The sequence below is a fragment of the Heliangelus exortis genome, chromosome 1 (assembly GCF_036169615.1).
Source record: "Heliangelus exortis chromosome 1, bHelExo1.hap1, whole genome shotgun sequence".
Lineage (NCBI taxonomy): Eukaryota > Metazoa > Chordata > Aves > Apodiformes > Trochilidae > Heliangelus > Heliangelus exortis.
In genome coordinates, this window is record NC_092422.1 from 62618883 (window position 1) to 62643397 (window position 24515).

General features: G+C 39.2%; 1 protein-coding gene across 2 annotated transcripts; it reads right to left on the reverse strand.

Moving 5' to 3' along the window:
• IL1RL1 (interleukin 1 receptor like 1) lies at nt 1-24099 on the reverse strand. 2 transcript variants are annotated; one of them, XM_071744964.1, is made up of 10 exons: nt 19804-19870; nt 18713-18914; nt 18252-18420; nt 18005-18167; nt 15059-15127; nt 13082-13214; nt 12844-13001; nt 7635-7778; nt 5225-5383; nt 1-952 (listed from the first exon to the last, which is right to left on the reverse strand). In XM_071744964.1, the coding sequence occupies exons 1-10, from the start codon at nt 19865-19867 to the stop codon at nt 606-608; spliced, it is 1608 nt and encodes a 535-aa protein (XP_071601065.1). In that variant the 5' UTR covers nt 19868-19870; the 3' UTR covers nt 1-605. The 2 variants fall into 2 exon arrangements, with proteins under 2 accessions (XP_071601065.1, XP_071601056.1); XM_071744955.1 differs by lacking the exons at nt 1-952; nt 5225-5383; nt 7635-7778 and adding exons at nt 10989-11292; nt 23984-24099 and having other exon boundaries at nt 12850-13001; nt 19804-19871.
• Between the last annotated feature and the right edge of the window lie 416 nt (nt 24100-24515).

Sequence of the window (24515 nt, forward strand, 5' to 3'; positions counted from 1 at the left end):
TAAATATGTATCTGTGTATTTATTTCCCTTACCAATTAATTTTTTTCAAATGCTGTGTTCACATCAGTCTCAAAACAGTTTTTCTGAAGCACCCACACTATGGAGGAATACAATTTCATGGTGTAAATATTACTATTGAATTTTTAAAAATCAGTGGTGCAAAAAATTTTAAAAGCCCAACATTATCTTTCTATTTGTATCATATACATTATACTTTAGAAGTCAAATAAGGCCTTTATGTTTGATAAAGATATCTTTAGAAAGATAAAGTAAACCTGCAGGGCATTCAGCTATTCAGAATCATAAATTTCAGTTCTATGTACAACTATATGTCAAAAGGTTAGAGGCACATTTTATTTCCTGTGACATGCAAAATTCTACACACAGCCTGGGAGGATTTATTTACAGAATTCCAACATGCATAAAAACCCCCTTCAGCTGCCCAGACCTTCTCCATCACTTTATTGTTACTAAGTTGAAGGACTGAAAAAAAGTTCAAAAATACAGCCAGACTTCTAGACTGTAAAATCATGTACCTATTGAAAGGAAAAGGAGCTTCAGGCATGTGGTCCATCCCGAGAGAGGAACAATATTTCATAGTCTGTTCATCTGGCATTAGCTGAGTACGGGGGCTTGCGAGTCCGTGGCATGTGGTACCTGACCTGTTTCCAGAACTTAGAACTGGGTGACTGTGGGTGCCCAGTGTGCTGCTTTTTCCATTTGATGGTACCTTGCTGCTTAATAATAAACCTAAGAGATTCCTGAAGTTGCTCATAAACCCCAATTTTCTCTATTTCCAGCAGGATCAGCTTTGTGTCCTTTTGAATGAGGGCTTTGTACAGAGCAATGTGTTGGTCATAAGCAGGTTCTTCACAATTAATCAGCTGGTGTGTTAGAAGGATGATCAGTCGCCTGCTCTTCTGCATCCTCTTCTCAATTGCACTTGCTGTGTCTAGGAGAGTACAAGAAAAGAGTGAGGCCCTGGCTTTTAGGAAGCCTTTTGTGCTTAGGCACTTCATTTCCATTTGTTTTTATCCAGAAATAAGATGCGTTTCGCTTCAGTCTCTCTCCTACCTTCACTTAATTGCCAGCCCAGTGTTAAACCTTGACAAGTCTCAAGTTTATTCACTGGAAAATAATATAATAATTAAAAAAAAAAAACCAAAAAAACCTTTCTTTTCAAATGTTTTCTTTGGTTGAAATATTAATATTTTCACTAATTTTAAGAACTGTTAGTAATTTCTAACACAACCTAAGGTCAAGTTCAGTAGATCTGGACTGCATCTAATTTGTGCTTGATCAATAGACTTCACATAAGGAATCCTATTCAGAATGAAGTTTAGTGCTGATCCTGCAATACATACCTATCAAAATTAAGCATTTGAAGACTTTGGGATGACTGGCTTCTAAGAGGCTTGCTAAGAGGGAATGTTAATTTTCCTAAACTGTAGCATTCTTGTTTTTAAGCTATTCTGTGCATTGGGTTGGACCCGCCCTTTGGGAATGTGTGTGTCAGCAAGACTAAAGGTGTTTTTGTTTTCTGCTGATGTATTAGGGAGAGTCAGTCAATCCACAGCTGGGACTGTGATGTTGGCCATGTTGAACTTAGCAAAATCAAGAGCTGACAGACTATAGAAGTGTTGTGGTTTGAGAGGCCAGGCTAATTTTAGGGTACTAATACTAGAGAGAGGATCCTAACCTGGAGAGGCAGAATAAAGAGGGATCAATATGCCCTCCTATTTCCTTCTATACTCTGTAAAAGCCAGGAGGACTGGAAGCCCACCACCCTTTTCCTGCTCTCTTCTTCCTCGCTGCTTGGCTGCACTCAGAAGTCTTGGGGAGAGGGGATCAGCTCACCATGTTCTCTGCAGGATTCAGATTCATCAGGTGCTGGTAAGATCCATGGGCCCCTCTCCCAAGTCAGCTTTGCCCCCGGGGGACCTTCAGACACTTATCTCTGCAACCATCAAGATCAGATTTTGTATATATTTGTTCCCCATCCCATGTGGTTTTCTCCCTTTTCTGTTCCACTAAACCTGTTTCAGTTTTAACTTCCAACCTTTAAGTCTCTCTTCCATAATCCTCTTGTATCTTCCCTTGGGAGGGTGGAGGAGGGGTAACAGAGAGCAATTCTGTTCTCTGTTTTTTGGTTCAAGACAGGGAGAAACACCTGGGCTGGCTTGGAAAGCTCCACATCCAACCTCCAGAAGCTGCTTTTTATAATGAGTTTCTGTGCTGTCTGTGGGAGGAAGACTGCAGGTGAGTGCCTGCCCAGTGAAATGCTCAGCCCCAGCAGGAGAGTTTCCTGTGGTCTGTAGAATGAAAGGTGGAGTTGTTTTTGTGGGAGCATGTGATGCTGGGACAAAAAAGAAAAAAAGGATGTGGGAGACAAGCTGAGGAAATTCCATTTAACAATTATTTAAGAAAGCCACTAATTTGCAGGTGTCATCTGACAGCTGCATATGCAGCCTTTCCTTTGCTGGGGACTGCCAGCCCATTGCAAGGGTTTTCTCAGTCTATGAGAGGCCCAGAGCCTCCTAGGTCAGGGAGAGAACCATTTTGATGATTTGCACATCTTATTTCTTGGGTCTGAAAGTATTCTGTGGAAACAATTTGCCTTTCTGTGATGTTAATCCATTCAAACTCCTTCACTTTTCTTCTTTTTCATTATAATTTCTAATGTTAGAGTAGATTCTTTCAAAGGTGAGCAAAATTAAGGAAAGCAGCTACTGTTATATGCTTACGTCCCACAAAAACAACAGTTTTAAAAATCATCTTTCTCAATTTTCAGGTGCAGTTCATTGTGCTAAACGCTGAAAGACCATTTACTTGTGAAGGTGTTCACTTCTCCATTTGTATCTCTGATGCCATACTTTTGGCAAAAGGAAAGATGGAGATGCATACTGCAAATGCTTTGAGGGATTCATTGCAAGCTGGTTTGTGGCTGTTAGAAGTTTATGCAAGTTCAGAAAGTGATAGAAAATACTGTGAAAGAAAAATCCATTAGTAACTATTACACACAAAAAATTATACATCTGAAGTACAAATGCTGCTAGGAGGATACATTAGTGGGAGTATTAACATAAGCTTGCCCTGTTCTTTAAGTCTATTCCAGTCCTTTGCTTATAGTCACTGCTGAAGATAGGACATGTAGCTACATAGAACATTGCTTTAATGCAGCATGATCATTCCTCTGCTATTTGCTCAAGTTTTTATATATTATAGATACAGCATCTCCAGCAGTGTTTGGTTGGATTCTGCAGCAAGGAATGCAGTTGGCAGAACAATGAGACCACAAGAAGAATGGAGTAAAATGGGAAGCTGATGTATCCTCTTGGTTTACTGGGTAATACTTGCATTTCCACCTCTTATGGCAACTATTAGGTTGTAGAAAATGCAATTAATCAGTAAATCCAGGAAACAAAAAAAATGGTAGTTTAGGGAAGCATAACAAGAGTCCAACAGCTGTTCATCACTTCCATAATTCTGGTTAACATTTCTTTTTACTGAAAGAACACAAGCTTCAAGTAATAGAGCTTTTCTCTGGCTCTGAGAAAGCATGTCTTGAAATAATATTTCCATTTTATGTCCTCACTGCATATTTTTTTCTGGAACTACATGGAGCTTTACATCACATGCTATGACACATGTTCAGGGAGGATCCCAATAATTCCAAGTGGCATTTCCTGTTTTACTATACAAAGCATATTTTACTTGTGAGGTTTTAGACTTGGAAACCTGGTAATGAGAAAGTAATCAGAACAAGATCAGAAGATAAACAAGATGGGGAGCATATGGGTAAAGTACATCTGCCAAGAAGAAGAGACAATTTTAGTTCTCCCAATGGCAGGCAGACTTGGAGTAGCTTTTCCACTCAGATGAAAGCATTTTGGGCCATGAAAATGGACAAGGAAGAAAAAGTAGAAGGCTAGGAAAGTCAACCAGAAGAGAAAGACTATGGTCAATACTCAGGACATTTTTAGACTTTTCATTAAATCAGGCTGAACAAGTCAAACAAAAGTTATTCACTGTCAAAGACTGGCTGATGAGTCTTCCATCTGTCACTTCTGGGCTACAGGCATCCATTAATGCCTTCGAACAGAAAAATTACCTTTGATTTCATGTAACTTTCTGAACCCCCTTTAAGTCCCACAGTCTTCACTTCAGTTCATGCCATGTGCAGTTTTCCTAGTGTCCCATAAAAAATATTGCATTGTCCCTAACCACGAGAAGAGGTGGCATAAATTTTTATCATTGACAGTTCTATGAGCTACTGTCAGTGGATCTGGGAACGGCCAGGCTCAGTAATTCCTGCAGGTTTTTTTACATTCTTGTTGCAGTGACTTTTCTGAAGATTAGGCAGCACTTTTGCTACTTGTCAGAAGAGGACATCAGAGATCTCAGCCCAGCTCTTGGCAGATGAACGACACCTGCCCCAGTGCAGATGATTTCAGAAGTATATAACAAAAAAGTGCCAGCTTTGCCTTCATGCCTGCTTACTAACAGGGAAAGAAGATATGGTCCACAGAAGAATTAGAGAACAAGATAGACAGACAAGTCAGGTCTGGGGGAAAGAAGGTAGCATGTAGATGATGGCAACCACAAGATGTACTGTAGAGGTGTCAATATGGGGATTAGCACAGATTAATTACGATGGTTCCATTCTGGAAGACGAGGAAGCAGAGATAAAGAATACAAACTCTCTCCTGAATTAGTGCTGGGACTTCTGTGAAGTAGGTTGTGACAGTGAACAGAAGCTGAACTTCCTGTGGCTCTTAACACATTCATAACAGGATGACAAACCCTGAGTGATAACAAGGTAAGTTCCTCAGCTTAGTTTGTGGTTTCCTCCTCTTCCGTGCCTTGCAGACTACTTATGCATGGTCTGGTTGTGGCTTTGCCCAGATAAGGGCTGAGCAGAGCTACCCTGTCTGAAGAGCAGGTGTGCTTTTAAAAGAGTCACACTTAGGGTCACATCACCTTCATGACCCAAGAAGATGATAAAGAATCTCTGCCCCTGTCCTGTAGCTTGCTTTTCTCAGCACATGGACAAGCAGAGATTGGCATCGTGTCACTCTGCCTGAAGGAGCAGACACACAGTAGCTGAGGGGATGAGCAGCAAGCTCAGGAACATAAAGGAACCTTGTATATTCCTAAGAGAGCAGGACCCCAATTTTCTCATGCTTAACAAATCATTCAGTGCATTATCTGATCTGAAACTTACCTTCTCCAGGATATGTATCTCTTCCATAAATACACAGTTTATATCCACATTTATTTTCGAGAATCTCTGCCATGATTTGATAAACAAAGTATTCTACAAAATTAGCTTCGCTGTTGTGGTTTTGGGGATAGATAACATATGCATCATATATCTTCCCATCTGCAAGGCAAAACAAGAGGAAAGTGTGTTGTATTATCATGAATTAGAGCTGTCTAGCAAAAGCTAGGAGAGAAATAAAAATACCAGTCTTTGAAATAGATCTAAGTAGAAGTTCCTGCTAATCCATATAATGCATATCATCGGGTACATGTTTGGAAATCAGACACTTCTCATTTTTGGTGTTTTCCATGCTTTAGTGTTATGTCCTGTGTGTTTGAACTCTGGAGAACCTGACTGCTGTTTTGTGAAGGCTGTGTCTAGAAGTATATAGAGCAAGAATTCAACTGATGGATGCAAATCAGCATAAAACAGAGAGGAAGTTCAGCATTTGTTCTTTCAGTAGTGATACAGTAGGCTGTTAATAGCCTTTGTCTTTCAGGACAAAACACTACACTTAAATTCTTCCATCTTTCCATGAGGAAATTACTCATCATTCCCACAACATATTATACTTCTCAGTGAAAAGCTCCATTACTCAAGAATTAGTCTTACACTCAGAACCAAGTAGCAAGTAATATATTTCTTTCACTTTTTTCTTCATTTCTCTCAAATACATTTCCCAACAGAGCATTTGTTTTCTAAGCCCAAGTGTTTAATTTCTGTCCTTTCAAAGGGGATTTTTTACTACCTGAGGTTCTTATCCAGACCATTCTTACAATAAAAAAAAAAAATAACCATTTCCAGAGCATGATTCACTTCACCATAAAATCTACTTAAATGGAAACTGCTCTAAAAAGCATACTTCTTTCCTGTTTAATCATAAATAACAGAAATACCTCAATTAGCTGTCGGTATCTATCATGCAGGCATCTGTCGAGTCAGCTTCAAAGTTAAAAAAACATAAATTTAGGTGTCTACACAAAAACTATGTGTCTAAACTCTTGCTACCCTCAGTGGAGAACTGGTCAATGCAGTTAGTGAATTGTAGAGTGATCCAGATTATTCTTGTCTAAATGCCAGGGGCCCAGCTGAGTTGCCTAAATACAAGCATCTAATGTGATTGGGGAGGGACTGCTTACAGGGGCAGTGATAGGACAAGGGTCAATGATCTTAAACTAGAGCAGGGCAGATTTAGATTGGATATTAAGAAGAATTTCTTTACTATGAAGATGGGGAAACATTGTTATGGGTTGCCCAGAGAGGTGATGGAGGCCTCATCCCTGGAGACATTCAAGATCAGTCCTGACAGGGCTCTGAGCAACCTGAGTTAGTTAAAGATGTCCCTGCTCACCTCAGGGGGCTTGGACTTGATGACCTTTAATGGTCCCTTCCAGCCCAACCATTATACCATTCTATGATTGTACAATTAGGGACTTTCTGTGCTATCCTGTCCAATCTTCCAGACTCTGCTCCAGAAGTCTACAACATCCCAGCAGATGTGTGTTATGTGTTTGGGTTTTGACCATGCCAAGTGATTCTGCATGCACATGTTTAGACCACTGATGCACAAGGTCCCAGTGCCTGGTTAGATCAGTTGATTTTATTGATGAGGAGCTGGATTGAGTCACTTAAAAGCATAGAATCAAAGAATCATTTTGCATTACATAGCATCACTGGGTACTGATAGCCCTTCAGCTTCCACTGTAGAGGGGTTCAGGTCTCAAGTCCTAAGGAAGCTCCAACATCATCAGCTGCTTACAGGGAGACAGCTGAACCCAGCCCCAGGTGTCCAGGCCTCATGTCTGTGATGGGAACTGGCATGCGTGCATCTTCACTACATGAAATTAAATTTAGATGTCTTATTCCTGAGCTGAAGTCCACCCCTGAAGTTGGATGGGATGTATTCCCCCCAGAAGTGTCTTCCACAATATTGGCACCTTTATTTTTGGCTTATAAAAATTGTATTGCTTTAACATGTGCCTGTTCACAGATTAGCCAGCAGGGTGGTTCCTTTGCTTTTGAGTGCACACAACAAGTACAGTTAATAGAACTGTAAATGGTATTTTTTATCATTCAATGTTTTCTGGAAGTTTTTTTGTTTTAAAAAAGAAAAAGAACAGCAAACATGAAGCCAGGGCTGAACCCCTCTTTTATGTAATGTATTACTACAGAACCCAGAAAACAAGGGAATGTAAAGCACTACCAGAGCTATGTATGTTCCCTCTTATCTAAATGATTTCAGAAAGTATGAGAAAATGAAGGATCATGTTCAGGTGTAAGACGAGTTAGTAAGCAATTACCCAACAACTCCACTTCTGTATGATTTGCCATTTTTTCTTTTCTTAAACTTTCTTACTCTTTTTTTACTCACCATCTTTGACTGAGTAGGGCTGAAATATCTCCCGATACAATAGGACGATATCAACTCGGAAGGACTGATAAAGTGTAACAGAGACTGCTATGACAACTAGCAGAACCAGCAATCCTATGATCAAGAAGATGTTAGGAAGACCCACTGCAATGAAGAGGAGTGTATTGTTAACCATAGAGAATTTAATCCATGGGCTGAAGCTTCTTATCCTTACATTTCCCTGGTCAATTAACACAGAGAAAAAACGAGGAAACTTCTTCCACTACCTAGTGAGAACGATCCAAGCATCAGAGGTTGCCATTATTTTTTATATCTTCATTCTCTGAGCATGTGCTTATCACAACATTGCAAACACTGTTGTAATGCATTAACTAAGTACTTATAAAACATGCAGAAAAGCAACAGGTTCCAACAACAACATCTGCAATTAAGAACCCAAAAAACGCTGTTTACATTTGGGTGTTCACTGGTTAGACCAATGCTGGGAAAATAGTGATAAGTTTCCTGTGCTTATACATTTTGCAAAGTGTTATACAAGAACCTCACAGGGGTTCCTGGAAGAGCAGGTTCAGTTCCCAGTAAGGTTTACTCAGCCTCTCATTTCTCTGGAATAAGTCACCCATCTGCAGCACCATAGGAGCAAGGGCCAGAAGCCACTTTTGGAGGTCCTGAACAAGACTGAATGGATTCAGTTGTTTCATTTGACTTTGCTGCATCATTTAGTAGCAGAGAGTTCATAAGTAGACAGCCTTCTAATACTATTGATTTATATTGAAGAGCAACGGGAATAGAGTTACTATTAGAAACACTACAGCTATTAAAAACACTAGAGCAAGTAAGTCAGAAAGCAACATTTGAAGGATTTCCTGACAAACTCCAGAAGAACAGCAGTTTTTAGTAACTTCTCTGGCTTCTAAGGTGGATGCACTTCCAGGCAGAAATAGCAGAGGTCTGGGTCTGGAATTCCTGTTTACATCTGTCTACCAAAGATGAGACAAAAGGTTAGGTTCAGCATTAATTATCTTTGAGGAAGAACAGAGCTGATGTTCTGGGCTGAACTTTATCTCTGCTCTGAATTACTGGAATTTCTGGCACTCTAGAAACATTTGTGGTGCTCTGGGAGTTCTATATTTCCTTGTGAACAAGAACTGAAGAATGCTCAGTAAGAAATAAGATGAAGCTTGTGGGTCAGACACATGAAAAGCTACCTCCATTTATTAAATCTGGCCTGATTCAAGATGAGGAATGAAAACCCAGTGGCAGCTTACATATTACTAAAAAGGGGAAGACTTGGAAGGTATTTAGACAGCCCATGTATCCCTAGCAGACAAGTTAAAGGGGATACTAAAGGGATGTTCCTGCCAGCTGAAACACACAAAACACACAAAAAGGATTTAATGCTTCCAGCATTTCTTTAATTACTTGTCATTGCCTCTGTCTCAGGAGCTCCCAGCTCCCCCCTCTCTGCCCTTAGAGCTACTTTTGTGAGAACTGGTCCACTGCAGTTATAAATAAGCTGAACTGGCATGAACAGTGTAGCTGATTAGTTTTCTCTTTCTTGAGAGGTTGCATCTTCCAGGATGAGAGATACCAAACAACTGTGGAGGGCGCTTGGGAGCAGCCTGGAAGAAACAGAGAAACAGAGTTTCTGTTTCTCACCAGGTGCCCAGCAAGACCATCTACTTTTCATTACATAACATCTACCTTTCACTAGGAAAGGTGGAAGAAAAGAGTTAAAAGTTCCTTAGCAAATTCCTTACAGTGACCAGAGGCACACCATGCAAGGTGTTATGCAAGTGATCTCAGAGCACATGGCAGGACATGTCCTGTGGCAGAAAGGAAAGGTAAAATCTGGATGATCACCAGCTCTGGAATTGAAAAGTGAGACATAAGGCTGAAAGACATGGAGGAAACGAGACAGCCTATATTTTCTGTAAAGAGGTATTATGAAAACATGAAGAATGTGTTTCTGAACAAGTGCTGGTGAAGGAATCAGAAGATACCAAACAGTTTTGGCAAAGAGGGGAGAGAAAGGATGGGAAATCGTGTTTAAGGGTGGCTTCCATACTGGCTGGGGGTGATAAAAGTCTAGACAGGGGATGGATGAAAAAAAATGGAGAAAGATCTTCATCTTCAGCAGTAGCTGAAAGATGCAGGAACATCATCACTTCCTAATGAAGGCAAGAACACACCTTCAGAGACTGTCAAAATTCATAGCCAAATCCTCTTTAAATTCTTCTGTTAAAACACAGAAATACTTTTCCTATTTCTCTGTGTTTAGAAGACATAGTGTACACAGTCTGGGTACTATGAAATCACACTGAAATCAATTGTGTGCATTTCATTACTCCTGATAACTGAGATACTTCAGTCATGTACTGTTCTAAAGAGCTGACCAGCCTCTCCTAGAAATATTTTTTTTAAATAGGAAAAATAAGTGAAAAGACACTTGAGACAGACACCTTTTTCACAATTCAGCACTGTTCTTCACACGCTTATGTGAATACACATGTGTGCACAGCATTTACCCTAAACTGGAAAATATACTTTTTCTGTGAGAAATGTCAAACAGCCCTGCCAATGACGTCAGTTCCTGTCTGTATTAAGAGAATATTCTGGTTATCCATAGAGACAAAACCAAACAGCTCTCACCAATGTTGATTGTGAAAAAAACTCCTCCATTTCTCATCCCTCCTCTCTGACAACTTTTTATCCTTATGTGGACTACAATTGTCATCAAAGCAACTCGTTTGTGTTAATAATAAAGATATTGCTAACAATGAGCTAGGACATAAATTATTTGATTATGACTCAGAAAAATAGATTTAATTCCTGGTTCCCGCAGAAAATTTCCATACTGTGAGCCAAATCATTCATTCAGCAGGTTTTTGAAGGCAGAGACTCGTGCTGTAAGACTGAATAGGTACTAACAGAGAGGATCTCTAATGCTTACAGCATCTTTGCTTCCTCCTTTAGTCTGTCACCTGTGTTTCTAAAAACTATTTATCTAGTTCATTAAATGCCCCCAAAAGGGACTAATGTGAGTAGTAAGTGGCACAACACCTATACATTCCTTTCTTCCTTTCACAGATCTGTGCTACAAATAAGGATAACATAACCTGCTGAATGATCCCGGAGGAAAAAGTAGAAAAGAAAAAAGGAAAAAAAAAAAAAAAAAAAAAAGAATACAGGACAGGAACCTCTGTAAAAAGGAAAATAACAGGATAGTAGCTAGCAGACACAAGCTGTGCTGTGGGAAACGTTACGTAACAATCACATATTTTTAAAAAAGAACCAAACAACAAACCCATTTTTCCCATTAACAAATTAATAAACAAACAAAACACACAAAAAGAAGAGTACACAATTTTATTACATATTTACAAGACGAGAGGCACAAGCATTTTTATTATACTCAGAGGTAAGCTGACAATCTTTAGCACAAATATTGCTCAGCTGTGTGAAGACTTAAGAGAGAGGACGAAAGCAGAGCACAACCATTTCTGAGTGCAGCATTGCTTACACCAACAGCTCTGAGGAGCAGAAGCAGACATCTTGACAGTAGCAGCAACAAGAAGAAGGGGACAGACATCCACACAGCAGAGGCAGCAGCAAAGGAGCTCACAGTCAAGTGCTTTCATGAGCATTTACTGAAGACCTATATGGATAAAAAACAAAATAAGTTTTGTCTACCACAGAAATCAAATTCAATGACACAGTGAATATAGAACATAAAATCTATGCTTTCCTTCATCTATTTTGTAGTGTGGGACCTGTAAAGGACTTGTATCACCTGAAACAGAGCAAGCAGGAATTGTTGCTCAGTTTCCTTCCCTCTCACTGCAAGTACACTCCCACAATGAGATAATTCATTGCAGAGATGATGAACTTCCAGCATCCTGAGTGATACTGTGCTCCCACTCATTTAGTAACTTCTAACCAAAACATTTCCTGCCACCTTCCTCTGGGGTGCTGTCCTGCAGGATGATGAACCATCTTTTGTCATAATTCACCTGCATTCCTTCCAGTTTAGGCTATGGCAGGGAAATATGTTTATGCTTTGGAGTCATGATCCTGTGGGAAATCTTGAACAGTCAAAGCTGTTCCTTTACTGCAGAACATGGAGCTAACCACATCCTGTGATCACAGTACACTTAATTTTATTCTTCTGCACCATGGTCTTATAGAAAATTAACCCCTGTTAAAGGCCTTGAGATTTCTTCTTTAGATCCTTAGCTGTTCAGCATATCTGAAGGGCTAAAAAAAGGAAAACATTGACAGCAGCTTCTTGTTGTGCCTTCAGAGACACAATAGCATTTTCTGCCATAAGAATCTAACTCAGTGGTGCTGGCAACAGTGCCTAAGGATCTGTATTAAAAGACTAATTCCCACAGGAGCTTCCCAGCCCCCCACCATTTACTGCTCTGGAGTTTCCTTCTCTAGGGGAAATCACAAGAACCATGAACTCTAAAACAAAACCAAGGCAAAGCCTTCAAAGTACTACTCACAACTCTACGTGGCACACAGTGGTGCTCAGAGGGAGAGAGGACAAAACTAGACATCAGAGAAGTTAGTTACACATCTTTACATTCAGTCAAAAACCAAGGCACTACAGTGGATGTGGGATGGGACAGAAGGCAGGGCCAGCAAAGTGGCACACTGACAGCTGAAACTTTTGGTTTTAAGGTTTTCCTATTTTCTGCCACAGTTTCACACTGGAATTAACAGTTGGATTCTCAAAAGGAGATGAATCTCTGCTCTTCACAATGCGTTGTAACTCTGGTGACCAAAGCTAAGGTCAGTTCCTTGCCCAGCTCCCATCTGCAGAGCCTCGTCTACCACAGAGTATTATGAAGAGCAGACTGCACTATCCCAGTGTGCTCCAAATCCAGGTGCACTGCCTGCCTCCGAGGCAAGGGGAATTTTCAGAAATATCCTAGAAACTGGATATTCTTATCACAGGGCTGATACAGTCATTCTCTGCATATTTAACCTCTTGCTGATGCCCTTCCACCCCCAGCAGAATTTACTCCCAAGACTTTCTTGACCTGACAAAAACATAAAATTGCACGACTGTCTTGAAAGCAGGCTGATTTTTCTTCTCACTAACAGAAACTTTCATACTAACAAAAACAAATAATAAATCTAAATCACCAACATATTTCAAACTAAGTGCCAACTGTAAGAAAACAAAGTGAAAAAATCCAACCCTCACATTTTGCTTTGCGTTTTAATGTCACGGTGGCCTTTGTGTTCTGCATTTTGTTCAGCACCACACAGGTGAAATTTGCCTGCAGATCCTCCTCTTTTATTTTCGAAATATTCAAAGTGGTCTCTCTGTAATAGTCATGCTCAGGTCCTTCAAAACTAAAACAGAGAGAAAGAGTTGGTACCATTGACTTTAATGGTGAGGCACAGTTTGCATGGAAGATGTTATACATACTTACGAATCAGTTTTTTCCTGAAATCTTGAAATATCCAAGTGTTTCACTGGGATGTTGTCCACATCCCATGTGACAACAGCCAGTGGATCTTTCCTAATCCCCAGAAGGGCCCGACATTTCAGAGAAAAAGCAGCACCTAATCAAGATACAAAGATATGTAAACATTCCTTGGTGAAAAAGTATGATTTCATTTTCATCCTAGCATCTTTTCCTACAAATCTTCATACCATCTGTGAATTTTTTGCTTTACAATTTTGACACAGTTTTTCAAAATACATCTGAAAACAATGATTTATAGACAAGACTTGAAAAGAGATAGTAAAATGAGGTTTTTAATAAATGACCTAATGCAACAGAAAGGACTGCAAAAAGTATTAGTTAGGCTTTCAATGATGAAAGTAATGTAGACTTGTGATGCTTAAGCCATGTAATCAAAGTGAGGAATATGGAAAGTAAATGCTGGTTTACACATAAATGCACATGGAAATAATGTTATTAAATTTTACTATATATTATTTTGCACAAGTCTTGTGTGCAGAGGTTTACTTTGGATTTTATTCAAGCTAGATAAAAGTAAAATAAACCAGCTGAAGCAAGACTAAAACAGGAAATAACTTATTAAGTATCTGTCATTAGGAAATATTTATTCCTAAGTAAGAGGCACCATTGCACTGGAAGAAGGTTTAATTAAAACACTTTAAACTATTTCCATGTAATTTTCATTTAAGCAGCAATTAGATAGGATTTACAAATCTTATGACTTACATCCTGAACTGGTACTAGGGAGCATGTAAAATCCCTTAATTCTTACAAACAGCAGACACTAGAACCAGTAAAGCAAATAGTTTTTTAAATGCCAAGTGAGTTTGCTCCATGCCACCAGTGCCAGATTACTTATTATCCCAGAATAGTTGGCAGAGCCCACGGAACTCTAGAGACTGACCATCTCATTGGAAAAATGTGGTCCTGGGGCACAGACCATCTAATTCTGGGTGACAAAGCAACTGGGGGAAAGAGGAAAAAAGAAGAGGAATCCAAGTCAACATGGCAAGTCCCAGAGCCATGGTATGTGCACCACACCACAGACAGGGCCCTGGGTCCCTGCAGCATCTGCTGCCAGAGCAATCTTGCTATAGGACAGCAGTAATGGAGTAGTAACTGCGATCCCTTCTCCCAGTGGCCCAGACTCACTTTACCTGCCCTGGGCATCCTGGGCTACCTATTTCTGTTTCAGTCAAGCTCAGTCACTTTCTGGAGAGGTCCCCCTTTCACCAGTGACTATACAAAAACCTCAGATGGCTCTCAGCACAGACACCTCACTGAGACGCTGCAGGTCACACAGGGTGAACCTGAATCCCTGACATCTACAGCCCTATGGAAAAGAGAAGCAGGGAGCCCACAGCACTGTGGAGTCTCCCACCTTCTGTTTCTAAGCTCATTCCTTGGACTCCCAGCTCCTTTCAACTCTCCCAGTATGTCCAAACCAAACAGGTCTGCTCAACATGGACTGGAGCCAGGCAGTGCTCCTCAGCCTCAGGGCCACCAACCAGTCCCTTGCTCTTCCCCTTCCATCAGCAAAGGCAAAGCTCCTCTGCCCATGGGGGAACTGCAAGTAACCAGGAGTATCTCCAGGTGCAAAATAGCCTGTTCTTGTCTCTTAGATGTACCATCAAGAATTTTCATGGGATTTAGCTAGAGCCCTCTCTGAAGTGGATGGAAGCTCCTTCAGCTAAAATGTAAGTATGGACTGTGTGAGTAATCCTAGCCTGTTCCAGTAAGGGTAGAATGGGTTACTTAAATTCCCTTAAATTGCTGCTTAATACTAAATAACCCATCAGTTATGTTGAACTTCACATCACTGCCTGGGGTGAATTAAATCTGGTAAACACTACAGTAGAAAACCATAACAAAAAACTTCAGCATTAAATCTGCTTGCAGATTCCACAAAATGTTAATTTAAAAACAATTTGATGCACTTACCAACCTCCACTTCGATTACATCATTATTCTTTGGAAATAAAATCTGAGGAGGGAGAGGTGAGGGTTTTTCTTTAGAAATTAAGGAGAGAAAAAAAGTACATTTTAGAAAGTTGTGAAAAATGCATTTTGTAAGATAATTATACGATCTGCACTGTTAACATTTTAAGATCCTAAGGCAGAATTGCAAAGCAACATTACTACAGTGTTTCACATGTCTGTTGGGAATATCTGGTTTTACTCCTGCAACTAAGTATTCTGCATATGATAAAAGTTTAAATATTTTCTCCTACTTTATTTAACCTTTACCTTTTTACATAAAGAGCAAGGAAAAGTTCACTTGCACAAGCACTGTTTTAGCTCTGAGTGGGAAAAAAACAAATGCACTTATAGGCTTGTGTGTTTTTTCAGTTGCTTATTTTGTTTTTAAAAAGAGATTCCTTCTGACATTTGATAAATTACTCATATACATAGAATCATAGAATCATAGAATCATAGAATCATAGAATCATAGAATCATAGAATCATAGAATTGGCTGGGTTGGAAGGGACCTCAGAGATCATCAAGTCCAACCCTTGATCCACTACCACTGCAGTTACTAGACCATGGCACTGAGTGCCACATCCAGTCTCTTTTTAAATATCTCCAGGGACAGAGAATCCACCACTTCCCTGGGCAGCCCATTCCAATGCCTGATCACCCTCTCTGTAAAGAAATTCTTTCTAATATCCAACCTAAAGCTCCCCTGGCACAACTTGAGACCATGCCCTCTTGTCTTGTCTGATATGAAATAGCTAATATGTACTTTTATGAAGCATCTGCAATGGGGATCCTCTAGCCCACAGCTGCCTCTCCATGTTCCCCTCTCTTTCCCCAGCTCCACAGACTGACAGATGAGCACTCATAGTTCCCAAGACCCTCTTGCTGCTGGCTGTGCACTTCTGCTGCATTCAACTGCTGCCCATTACACCAGTCTGCCAGGGCACTGAGCACCCCTTATCATTTCCTATATATACTACATTTTTTTTGACATACTTATTTTCTGTCCCCAGTAATAATTTTCATGGACAGGTCGAGAGTACATTCAACCGCTTGACTTGAATGAGGCATTCAGATCTTTCAACTTTTTTTCCCCTTGATGCATTTTTTCACCTTTTCTTGTCCTTTATACTGTCTCATATTTTCCACTCCAAACACATTTCTTGGTAACCTTTCCCTCATTAAGTTTTTCTCCTCTCAAGGCACTTTTGCAAAATCCATAGCCATACTTCCCTAAAACAAATCTGCATTTAATCCTCTGCTTACCAGCCTGCCAGAAAAGCAATTCTTTTCACCCATTCTAACTGTTTCTAATTTTCATTGGTTGGATATGGTAAAAAAGAAGTCAGTAAAAAATCAATTCCTAGCTAGCTGAGTATGCTGTTCTTAGCTGACAGCGTTCCTAGAGAGAGGAAGGTCCTCTGGGTCAGTGTGGATCTGCAAAGCAACTGTAATGTTCATCAAAATATAACAGCTCCACTCATCAGCATAATAATATTAAGGGCTGATAAAAATTCAAGTTTGTTTCCATTAAACACTTTGAATTTTCTAAAAAGTGAAGCAGACATGACATACCCGGCTCAGATTTCACATGTCATGTTGCAAGGGCTGCTTTCTGCAATGATTTCAAAAGAAAGTCAGATCAACTTCAAAAAATAATCTACTTGGATGTAAAAAAAGCTTTTAAAAATTTAGATACCTTTGTGCAAAATACAACCTAGCAATTTTATTACAATGCAGACACAACAGCACTCCTGGCCAGCAAGAGAAGTTTTGATGAAAGTTCATTCAAACAAAAAATATTAGGCAGAGAAGTGTCATGTAGACCAGCAGGGTATATTACATGGTTGGAAGGGGAGGAAAGACCTGATACCTCCTAAGCTACTGTACTGGGTTTCAGCTCAAACCTATCTTCTGTACAGCTCAGAATAATCAGAACTGCACATCTGAAATCTGAACACGGCAGCAAAAACTGGAATCAAGGCTCTTATGTTTCAAATCTGCACTCTGTCCACAAGCTGGTTTCCTCCTCACAGCAAAAAGGTCTGATATCAGTCTGAAAATGATTATTATCTATTTCTGGGGAAAATTAATAAATAAATAAATCAAACAACCAAACCAGAACCCAAGCTCTTCCACCTCAACCTCCCCTCAAATAAAATTCTTTCTGACTATTTTTCTACTGATCTGATTGCAGATTTGAAAACACATTTTTAAGTTATCTAAATTGATGTAATCTGGAGCTGCTCATTGCTGTGTCTCTTCCTTTGGCCACCATTCAAGGTGACCACAATCTATACAAAGCCTTCCTGAGGAGATTGCATGCTAAAGACACCCTGAAGCCCAAAAATCTCTGCAATGTTGGCTGCATTCAAAGTAACAAAGACATGGTAATCACTGAGCTCCACTTTTTTTCTGTCCCTCACTCTCTCTTTAGATGCATACATATATATCTCACTCATTTTGTCTCATCCAAGACAAATTAAAAAGCTTTTTCAGTCCTACTATTAAACAAATACTAGAAAATCAAGGCAGACCAAAAGGTATTGAGTTGCAGCCCTTCAACACATCAGTGATCCAATGATCACCAGGTGATTCTCAGTAAATTATCTCACTGAGAGACCCTGCATTTCAGAAATACCTGCTACCAGACAGCTCTAGCAACCTCAATATGTAACCAGAGTCACCAGAGACTTGCAGCAAGAATTTGACCAGGTCTGAATTTTCCCTCACTTTGCTTCATTTGGATCCCCATCCACAAAACTCACCGAAAAGGCTGATCTTAAGTTGCATTAGGATGATAAAACAAACCAGCAGAAACTCTTTTTCTCTTTAATGGAAAACAGGAGCCTCTTTTGTTTTAAGATATTAGTCTTTTTTATCTTAGCAAGCTACAAAACTATTCTTACCCTTACTTATGAAAATCCTTGTTGCTGATACATTAAACACATTTCCTTTGTGAGTGTAGATAAACTGACAAGTATAATAACCATTATCCTCCTTTCTTGGGTTGTGAATGAAAATATATTTTCCTCCCATGAAGAATCTTTCTCCCTGGAGGGGTTTGCAGTCCTGGAAAATAAAACTTTCTTTATTTGGCTGCAAATAGCTTACGTTAAGCTGATCTACAACTGGCACTGCCAGGGTTTTATTTACCTTATACCACTGGATGATAGTAGCATTCTTGTAATTGTCAATTGTAGGGCAAACTATTTTTCCTCTTCCGGTGTCATTTGGGTAATGAATCTGACTTGGGAAACACACTCCTTGCTTGTATGGATGAATCTGCACACTCATGTTGAACGACTTTGTGCGATTATTTGAACTTTTAAAATGGAATAAAAGTACATCGATGTCAGTATTTTCATATGGAATACACTAAATATTTGTAATAAGTGTGAGTTTTGGGTTTTATCAACCAAATGTAGTTCAGTCACATATTGATTTTTAACAACCAGTCATAAAAATAGCAATTGCAGAATGAAAATTTACATGAATTGGTGTACAGGACTGAAAAAATGGCATAATTTCCACAGATGATCATTTATACTGTATCATTAAAACATGTATTTTTTCCCAGTCTTACTATGCCTTTCACTTTTCAATGTTGCACTTACAAACGTATAACAGAAGTGTAGTTTCCAGAATCTTCTCTAGAAGTTGGCAGAAACCAAAGAAATCTGTTTACAGAAAATATTCGTGATCCCTCTTCTTCTGTAGGAATTATTTTGTTAGTATCCATGTTATACCAGGTGACTTGCACAGATGAACTCCATTTGGGACATTTTATAACGAAAGCCTCGCCTTCCATTCCATCGACTGCAGATGAGCCAAAGATTAAAAAAAAAATTCTGATTAATTAAACCTTAGCCCCACTGAGACAGAGGAGAACTTGGCATCCCTGGACAAGTAAGCCAGTCATGTGTCTCTAACTACCTGACCTGAGTTTTCAGAGATTAAGTATAGCAAAGTTTTTCTCACTGGATTTTTTTTCAAGGCAAAATTTGTTTTCATTGAGCCATGGAGTTTTGGGGTTTTTTTGGTTTGTTTTTTTTTTTCAAAAATTGTAATTAATGTGTGAGACAGAGGGAAAAAAAAAAACAAAAAAAAAAAAAAACAAAAAACCCCAACAAAGCAAAACATCCCCAGATTCACACTACAGATACACTAAAAAGTATGATGGTTTAATTGAAAATAGTGATTTCTCGAAATGAACTTCTTATTTAAACCTCTGCTTTAAACCATGGTTTTATTCAAAACAGGAATTTACACAAAACCCACTGGCTTTAGTGCCATTCTATGAAATTAACTTTCCATATTTCAGTATAATTCATATTTATTTATACAACAGAAAAGGGCATGTGCACATGCCCTGTTTGCTGTAATTTAAGCATACTTTTGGAGGCTTAGCCCAGCTGGTACCTGGAACACCAGATACTCTGAAATTCTTCCAAAAAGATCCTTTTATTTCTTGCTCGCAGAGATGCCCAAAAGCAGAGGTAGAACCTAGAGTTCATGTCACAGGAATGGACTCATTTGGTGCATTTTAAAATACAGAGAAAACACATGAAGCTACCTTTTAAGCTGTGATTTGTGGCTTGAGGAACACTAGCTAATTTTAGGTTTTAAAAAATTACCAAACTGGGAATAGCCTAGACATTTTTACAGAACAAAGCTCACTGGAAAATATTTTTTAAATGTGACTTACATGTTTCAGACGTCATGGAAACTGAGAGGAAGGCAGATAAGATCAAATACACATACTCCATCATATATCTAAAGCAAAAAAGAAAAAATATTGATAACTCAGAATATATCCTCACTGCATCAGTTATGCTCTTTCCATGCTACTGATGTACATCTGCTAACAGATAACAGTATCATACAGTGATAAACTGCATCCCGTGTGCTGCTCTACACAGAGTGTGTGTAGCAGTATTTTTGCAGCTTTGAGATGATGCTCTTTGTTCTATAATCAATGCAGTAGCTGATGTTCCAATGAATCCATCGTTACCACTTAGTTTAATGGGGTGGGGAATTACTCTGCCATGGTGGGCTTGAGGCAGAAGCAGCCTACTCTTGCTTGGGTGCTTTTTTTTTTTTTTAGGAAGATAAATTTAAGTTAGAATTCTCTTCAGTCAAGTGCAGAAACATTATACCTTGATTTAGAAAAGGATAGATCAGGGATTTGAAATCATATACTTTGGTCTTGAATTAAGTTTACATCTAAACAGCTCACAGAAGTGACTTCACTTTCAGCTGACAAAAGTCATTATTGATCATTACCAATAATTGCCCACTCCGTATTCTTGTGATTTGGTGTCTGAGCATTGTCTTATACAGAGGACACCTTTTATTCCTTTTAGGAATAAAGGACCCTTCTGTCCAGTCATATCTGCCAGTTTTGTGAGCAGACTTTAAGCTATTTGTACCCACATACACTTGAAGCTGCTCATTTATTCCAAAGAAGGACTGAGTGATACGTCTGGGATTGCAGCAGGGTATTTACGTAGTCAGATGTAGCTATGAAGGAAGGGAAGGTGAATCTCTCCAAAGGGTATTTTTCCAGCATTCCAGAGCACCAGATGCTGAATGCCTACAGCATGCAAAATACATGCATGTATATAAATATTTTAAAAAAATGATATGCTAGCTACAGTGGGGCAAGTGCACACAGTTGAGATTGGATACAGCTATATCAACTTAGTCTCTACAGTGAAGTCTCCAAACAGACCCTAAGATCAGCTAAGTGAAAAACTCTAAGCTAAATAATAAATAAAATTTAATATAATTGTATTATATTATTTGACTAATTAAATAGACATGAAAAACACTCAGTTTATTTTTTCTTTGCTGGGAGCTTTTTCCCCATAGTGTTTGGTTCTGTTCCACAAATTTATTTGCTATACTAGTAGTTATACTAACTGTCCTACTAATTTTTAGAGCTATTTTGTTTAAGCAAGCTGATATTTCAGCAAGATGATAAAAATTAAATAATTGATTTTTGGTTTTTAAAAGAAAATCAGCCTCTTAGACTAGGTTTGGAGGTTGAAATGAGGTTCTTTCTAACCTGATATTTTCTTTGTATGTGTCTATTTTGTACTTGGCCACAAGCAATACTACAACTGGAAATAAAGGTGCATCTCTTCTTGCCAGCGTTAATGCAGCCATAGAAATGGAAAGCTGATTAAGAAAAATTTGCAAGGAGCTGAGCTTTCTCCATTTTTGAGATACAGCTTTGTCCAGGAATGGAGACAGCCAATTACTTGCCCTCACCAATACTTCTAACAGGTGCCAAAATGATTCAGAAGGAAGAAACTTGTATTTGCCTAACGTCATACGTTCCAGATGCTGTATTTACCCTTTTGTTTCTTGAAAAAAGGATGTCTTTGAGAGACCTTACACATACTGGGCTACCAGCCTGCACCAAACAATGCAAAGTAGTTGTGCTGAAAGGACAGATTGTCCCTGCCTAACTTGGGTGCTTGCTTTATTGATTTTCCCACCGTTTTCACACTGCTACGTATTGACAACAGTTTAAGCAGAGTTTGGGGTTTGTGTGTGCTAATACATGCAATATATGTGGCTCTAGTCAAAGAGAAATGTTCCCTGAAAATAAAAAGAGCTCAGACAATTGAAAGAAAAATGCAATTCTGTTTGCATTTTCCAAAGTCAACAGCAAACTGCCAAATTACCTCAGTAGAAACTGAGGCAGAGGTTGCAACTCTAGACAGCAAATAGAAAGACTGAGTCATTAGAGCCTTTCTCCTCGTTTGGGCCAGGATAAAGGTGATTTTCCGTCTTGTACTTTTGCTTTCAGCTAAGTCTCTTGTAAGTAGCTGCACTTGCTGAAATTAACAGCAAGTTTCTCAGACAGTGTCTGCTCCTGGGACTGATAACACTCGATGTTTATAGGTACAGTCAGAGACTGGTGTGCAGAGCCAAGGACACTGCTCAGCTCTGAGGAACATTTTACCCTCCAGAGGAATAAAGAGGTCCCACCTGCAGCCCTCCTGTGGGGAGGAACGGACAAGATAGATGCCAGAATTGATCAAACAGGGCATTCCACCCCATACACGTCATACTCAGTATAAATTTGAGGGATCACAAGGGTCAAGCCAGCTTCCTGCTTCCTGCCCTTCCTGCCTTTCCTGCTTCCCTTTTTTTGCCCATTCCCTCTTTGCTTCAGCATCCTGGGAGGATTCCATCCATTCATCTGCCTGTGGTCCTGATCCGTGCCAGCCCATATCTGTGTGTTCCTGCCTCCAGTTCCCAACTGCTGCCGACTCCAGGAGTCCAACCTGGACTTTCCCAGGGCCGCCCTGCAGCCTCGGTGGTGATGTGAGAGTTATTGGGTGAAAAGAGGGGAAGGAACGTGGGATCAATTTTCCTGTATACTTGTATATCTTTAGCAATTTTTTCCTATTTATCATTACTGTTTCATTAAAGCTGTGTAGTTTAGTTTCCAACCCATAAGTCTCTCTCCCTTATTCTCTCTCCTTTCTTTATCAGGGAGGAGAGATTAATAGAGAGCATCTGTTGCTCAGTCTAATGGGCCAGTGTTAAACTATGACAGCCTTACAGTTTGTGGCATTACTGTGAGCAAAACAAAATGAAAGCATCCACATATCCGCGATACATAGGTCAAATTAAAAGGGCACTAAGAGGCACAAGGCACTGAGACACCTCATGTCCCACAGACAAAACAAAGAAGTTCCTGTAGCTTGAAGCACTGAGAGAGAAAAGCCCTAAATCCTGGGAATAGTTCTGGGGGCTTTTTTCTGCTTTTGCTGGTTTGTTTAGAACTTACAGTTTTTTCACACTTATCTCAAGTAAAACCTGCATAATGGACTTTTGGGTCTTCAGGATAACATAAACAGCTATTGCTAATACTCAGGGAAAAAAAACATAAGGAGATGCCTTCCATAGGTCTCTTCTTATAGCTCACAATAACTGTATATTATGAGCTCTGGGAAGGAAAACTTCACTATGATGCCAAAAAAGCACATGATCCAAACAAAGAGATGTGGGATAACTACCTGAGTACATCAAAACCTAGCCCCCCACTGATCCAATATCAAAGGAAGATGAAAAAATTGCAAATCCCCTACTCATTTTGCAGAAGCAGCAGTCTGTAGGGCTTAACTCTGCTAGTAACTTATTGGTGATTTTTTTTCCAAAATTGTGTTTGGTAACAAGCTCTTTATAGTACTGTTTACGTAAGTGAGCAAACATAAAAATACCATACCTTGCATACAAACAAAATTATTTTAAGAAGTCTAACAGAATTTACAATGTAAACGTACCATGAAATAGTTGTGAGAGAACTGTTTACCAAGACATTCAATTCTTTCATTCATTTCCTTTTTTAAAGGTGTTTTCCATCCTTTTATCAAACCAGAAAACCTACTCTGTCTGAAAATGGGCTATTAAAACAGGAACAGTAACACTGAACTTATTCCAAAACTACCACTCACAATAGTTAACACTTACACTTGTTACAACTCTAAGTGTAAAATTTAGGAAATTCAATATTAGGGTATGGAAATGCTGGGACTGATACAGACATTCTTACAAAACTTTTTGGAGCAAGAAAGTACAGAAGTATACTAAAATATGAAAAATCCATCGCACAGTAAACATTTTCTGTGTCTTTTAATAATTAATAAAAATATCTGCCAGAAAACTGAGGGTAAATTCATTTCTTAATACATTATAAGGTAAATCTTTATGTTGGTCCCAAAATTGTCTCCTATATAAGCATACCCTTTATTTTAATCTAATATTTTTTCCTGAGCTAAAGCAGCACGTAAGTGAACAGAAATAAACTTTCTTATAAAATACTTCAGTTACTTTTTGCTAAGGGATAATATAAAAATTCTACTTACCACCTAGAAAATTCAGAAAGCAGAGAAGTGGCTTTCTCTCTGTGGTGGGATCCTTCCCACTGATTTCTCTGCTGTAGCTTGTACCAGGTCTTACTGGGAACTGGATTGTGCAATTGGTATCTGTAGGAGCATGAGACAGGGCTGCATTTGAAGACACCTCCCATTGAACAAAACAGAATAGGCCAGTTACTGTAGTAACCTCAAGCTCCTATCAGAGTTGACATCTCAGAGTTCCAATTAAACAGATACCTTTTACTGACACTGCAGATTTTCCATAAATCACAGATTATTCCATTTTAGCATGACTACACTTCAATAAATCTGCAAGCTGGTTATTAGCTTTCTCCCATGCCTGGGAAGAACAAGAAAAAAAAACGGGATTCAGCCTGCAGAGGGTGCTTTGAAACAGATTTTGCTTGAGAACAAGGCACAGCTTTTCCTCATCTAATCAGGCAGCAGGTCCCTGAGAATAACTCTAAAAACCACTCGAGCACCAGGAACCATTTTTAGTGAAGGAAACTGCTGCACTGAA

What these genes read in the sequence shown, in the direction of transcription:
- IL1RL1 (XM_071744964.1), bottom strand. Translation starts at nt 19,867, where the DNA reads ATGATGGAGTATGTGTATTTGATCTTATCTGCCTTCCTCTCAGTTTCC. An exon ending in CTATCATCCAGTGGTATAAG is followed by an intron (nt 18,168 to 18,251) that starts GTAAATAAAACC and finishes TTTATTTTCCAG; the next exon opens with GACTGCAAACCCCTCCAGGG. An exon ending in GCCCTACTCAGTCAAAGATG is followed by an intron (nt 5,384 to 7,634) that starts GTGAGTAAAAAA and finishes TTTGCCTTGCAG; the next exon opens with ATGGGAAGATATATGATGCA.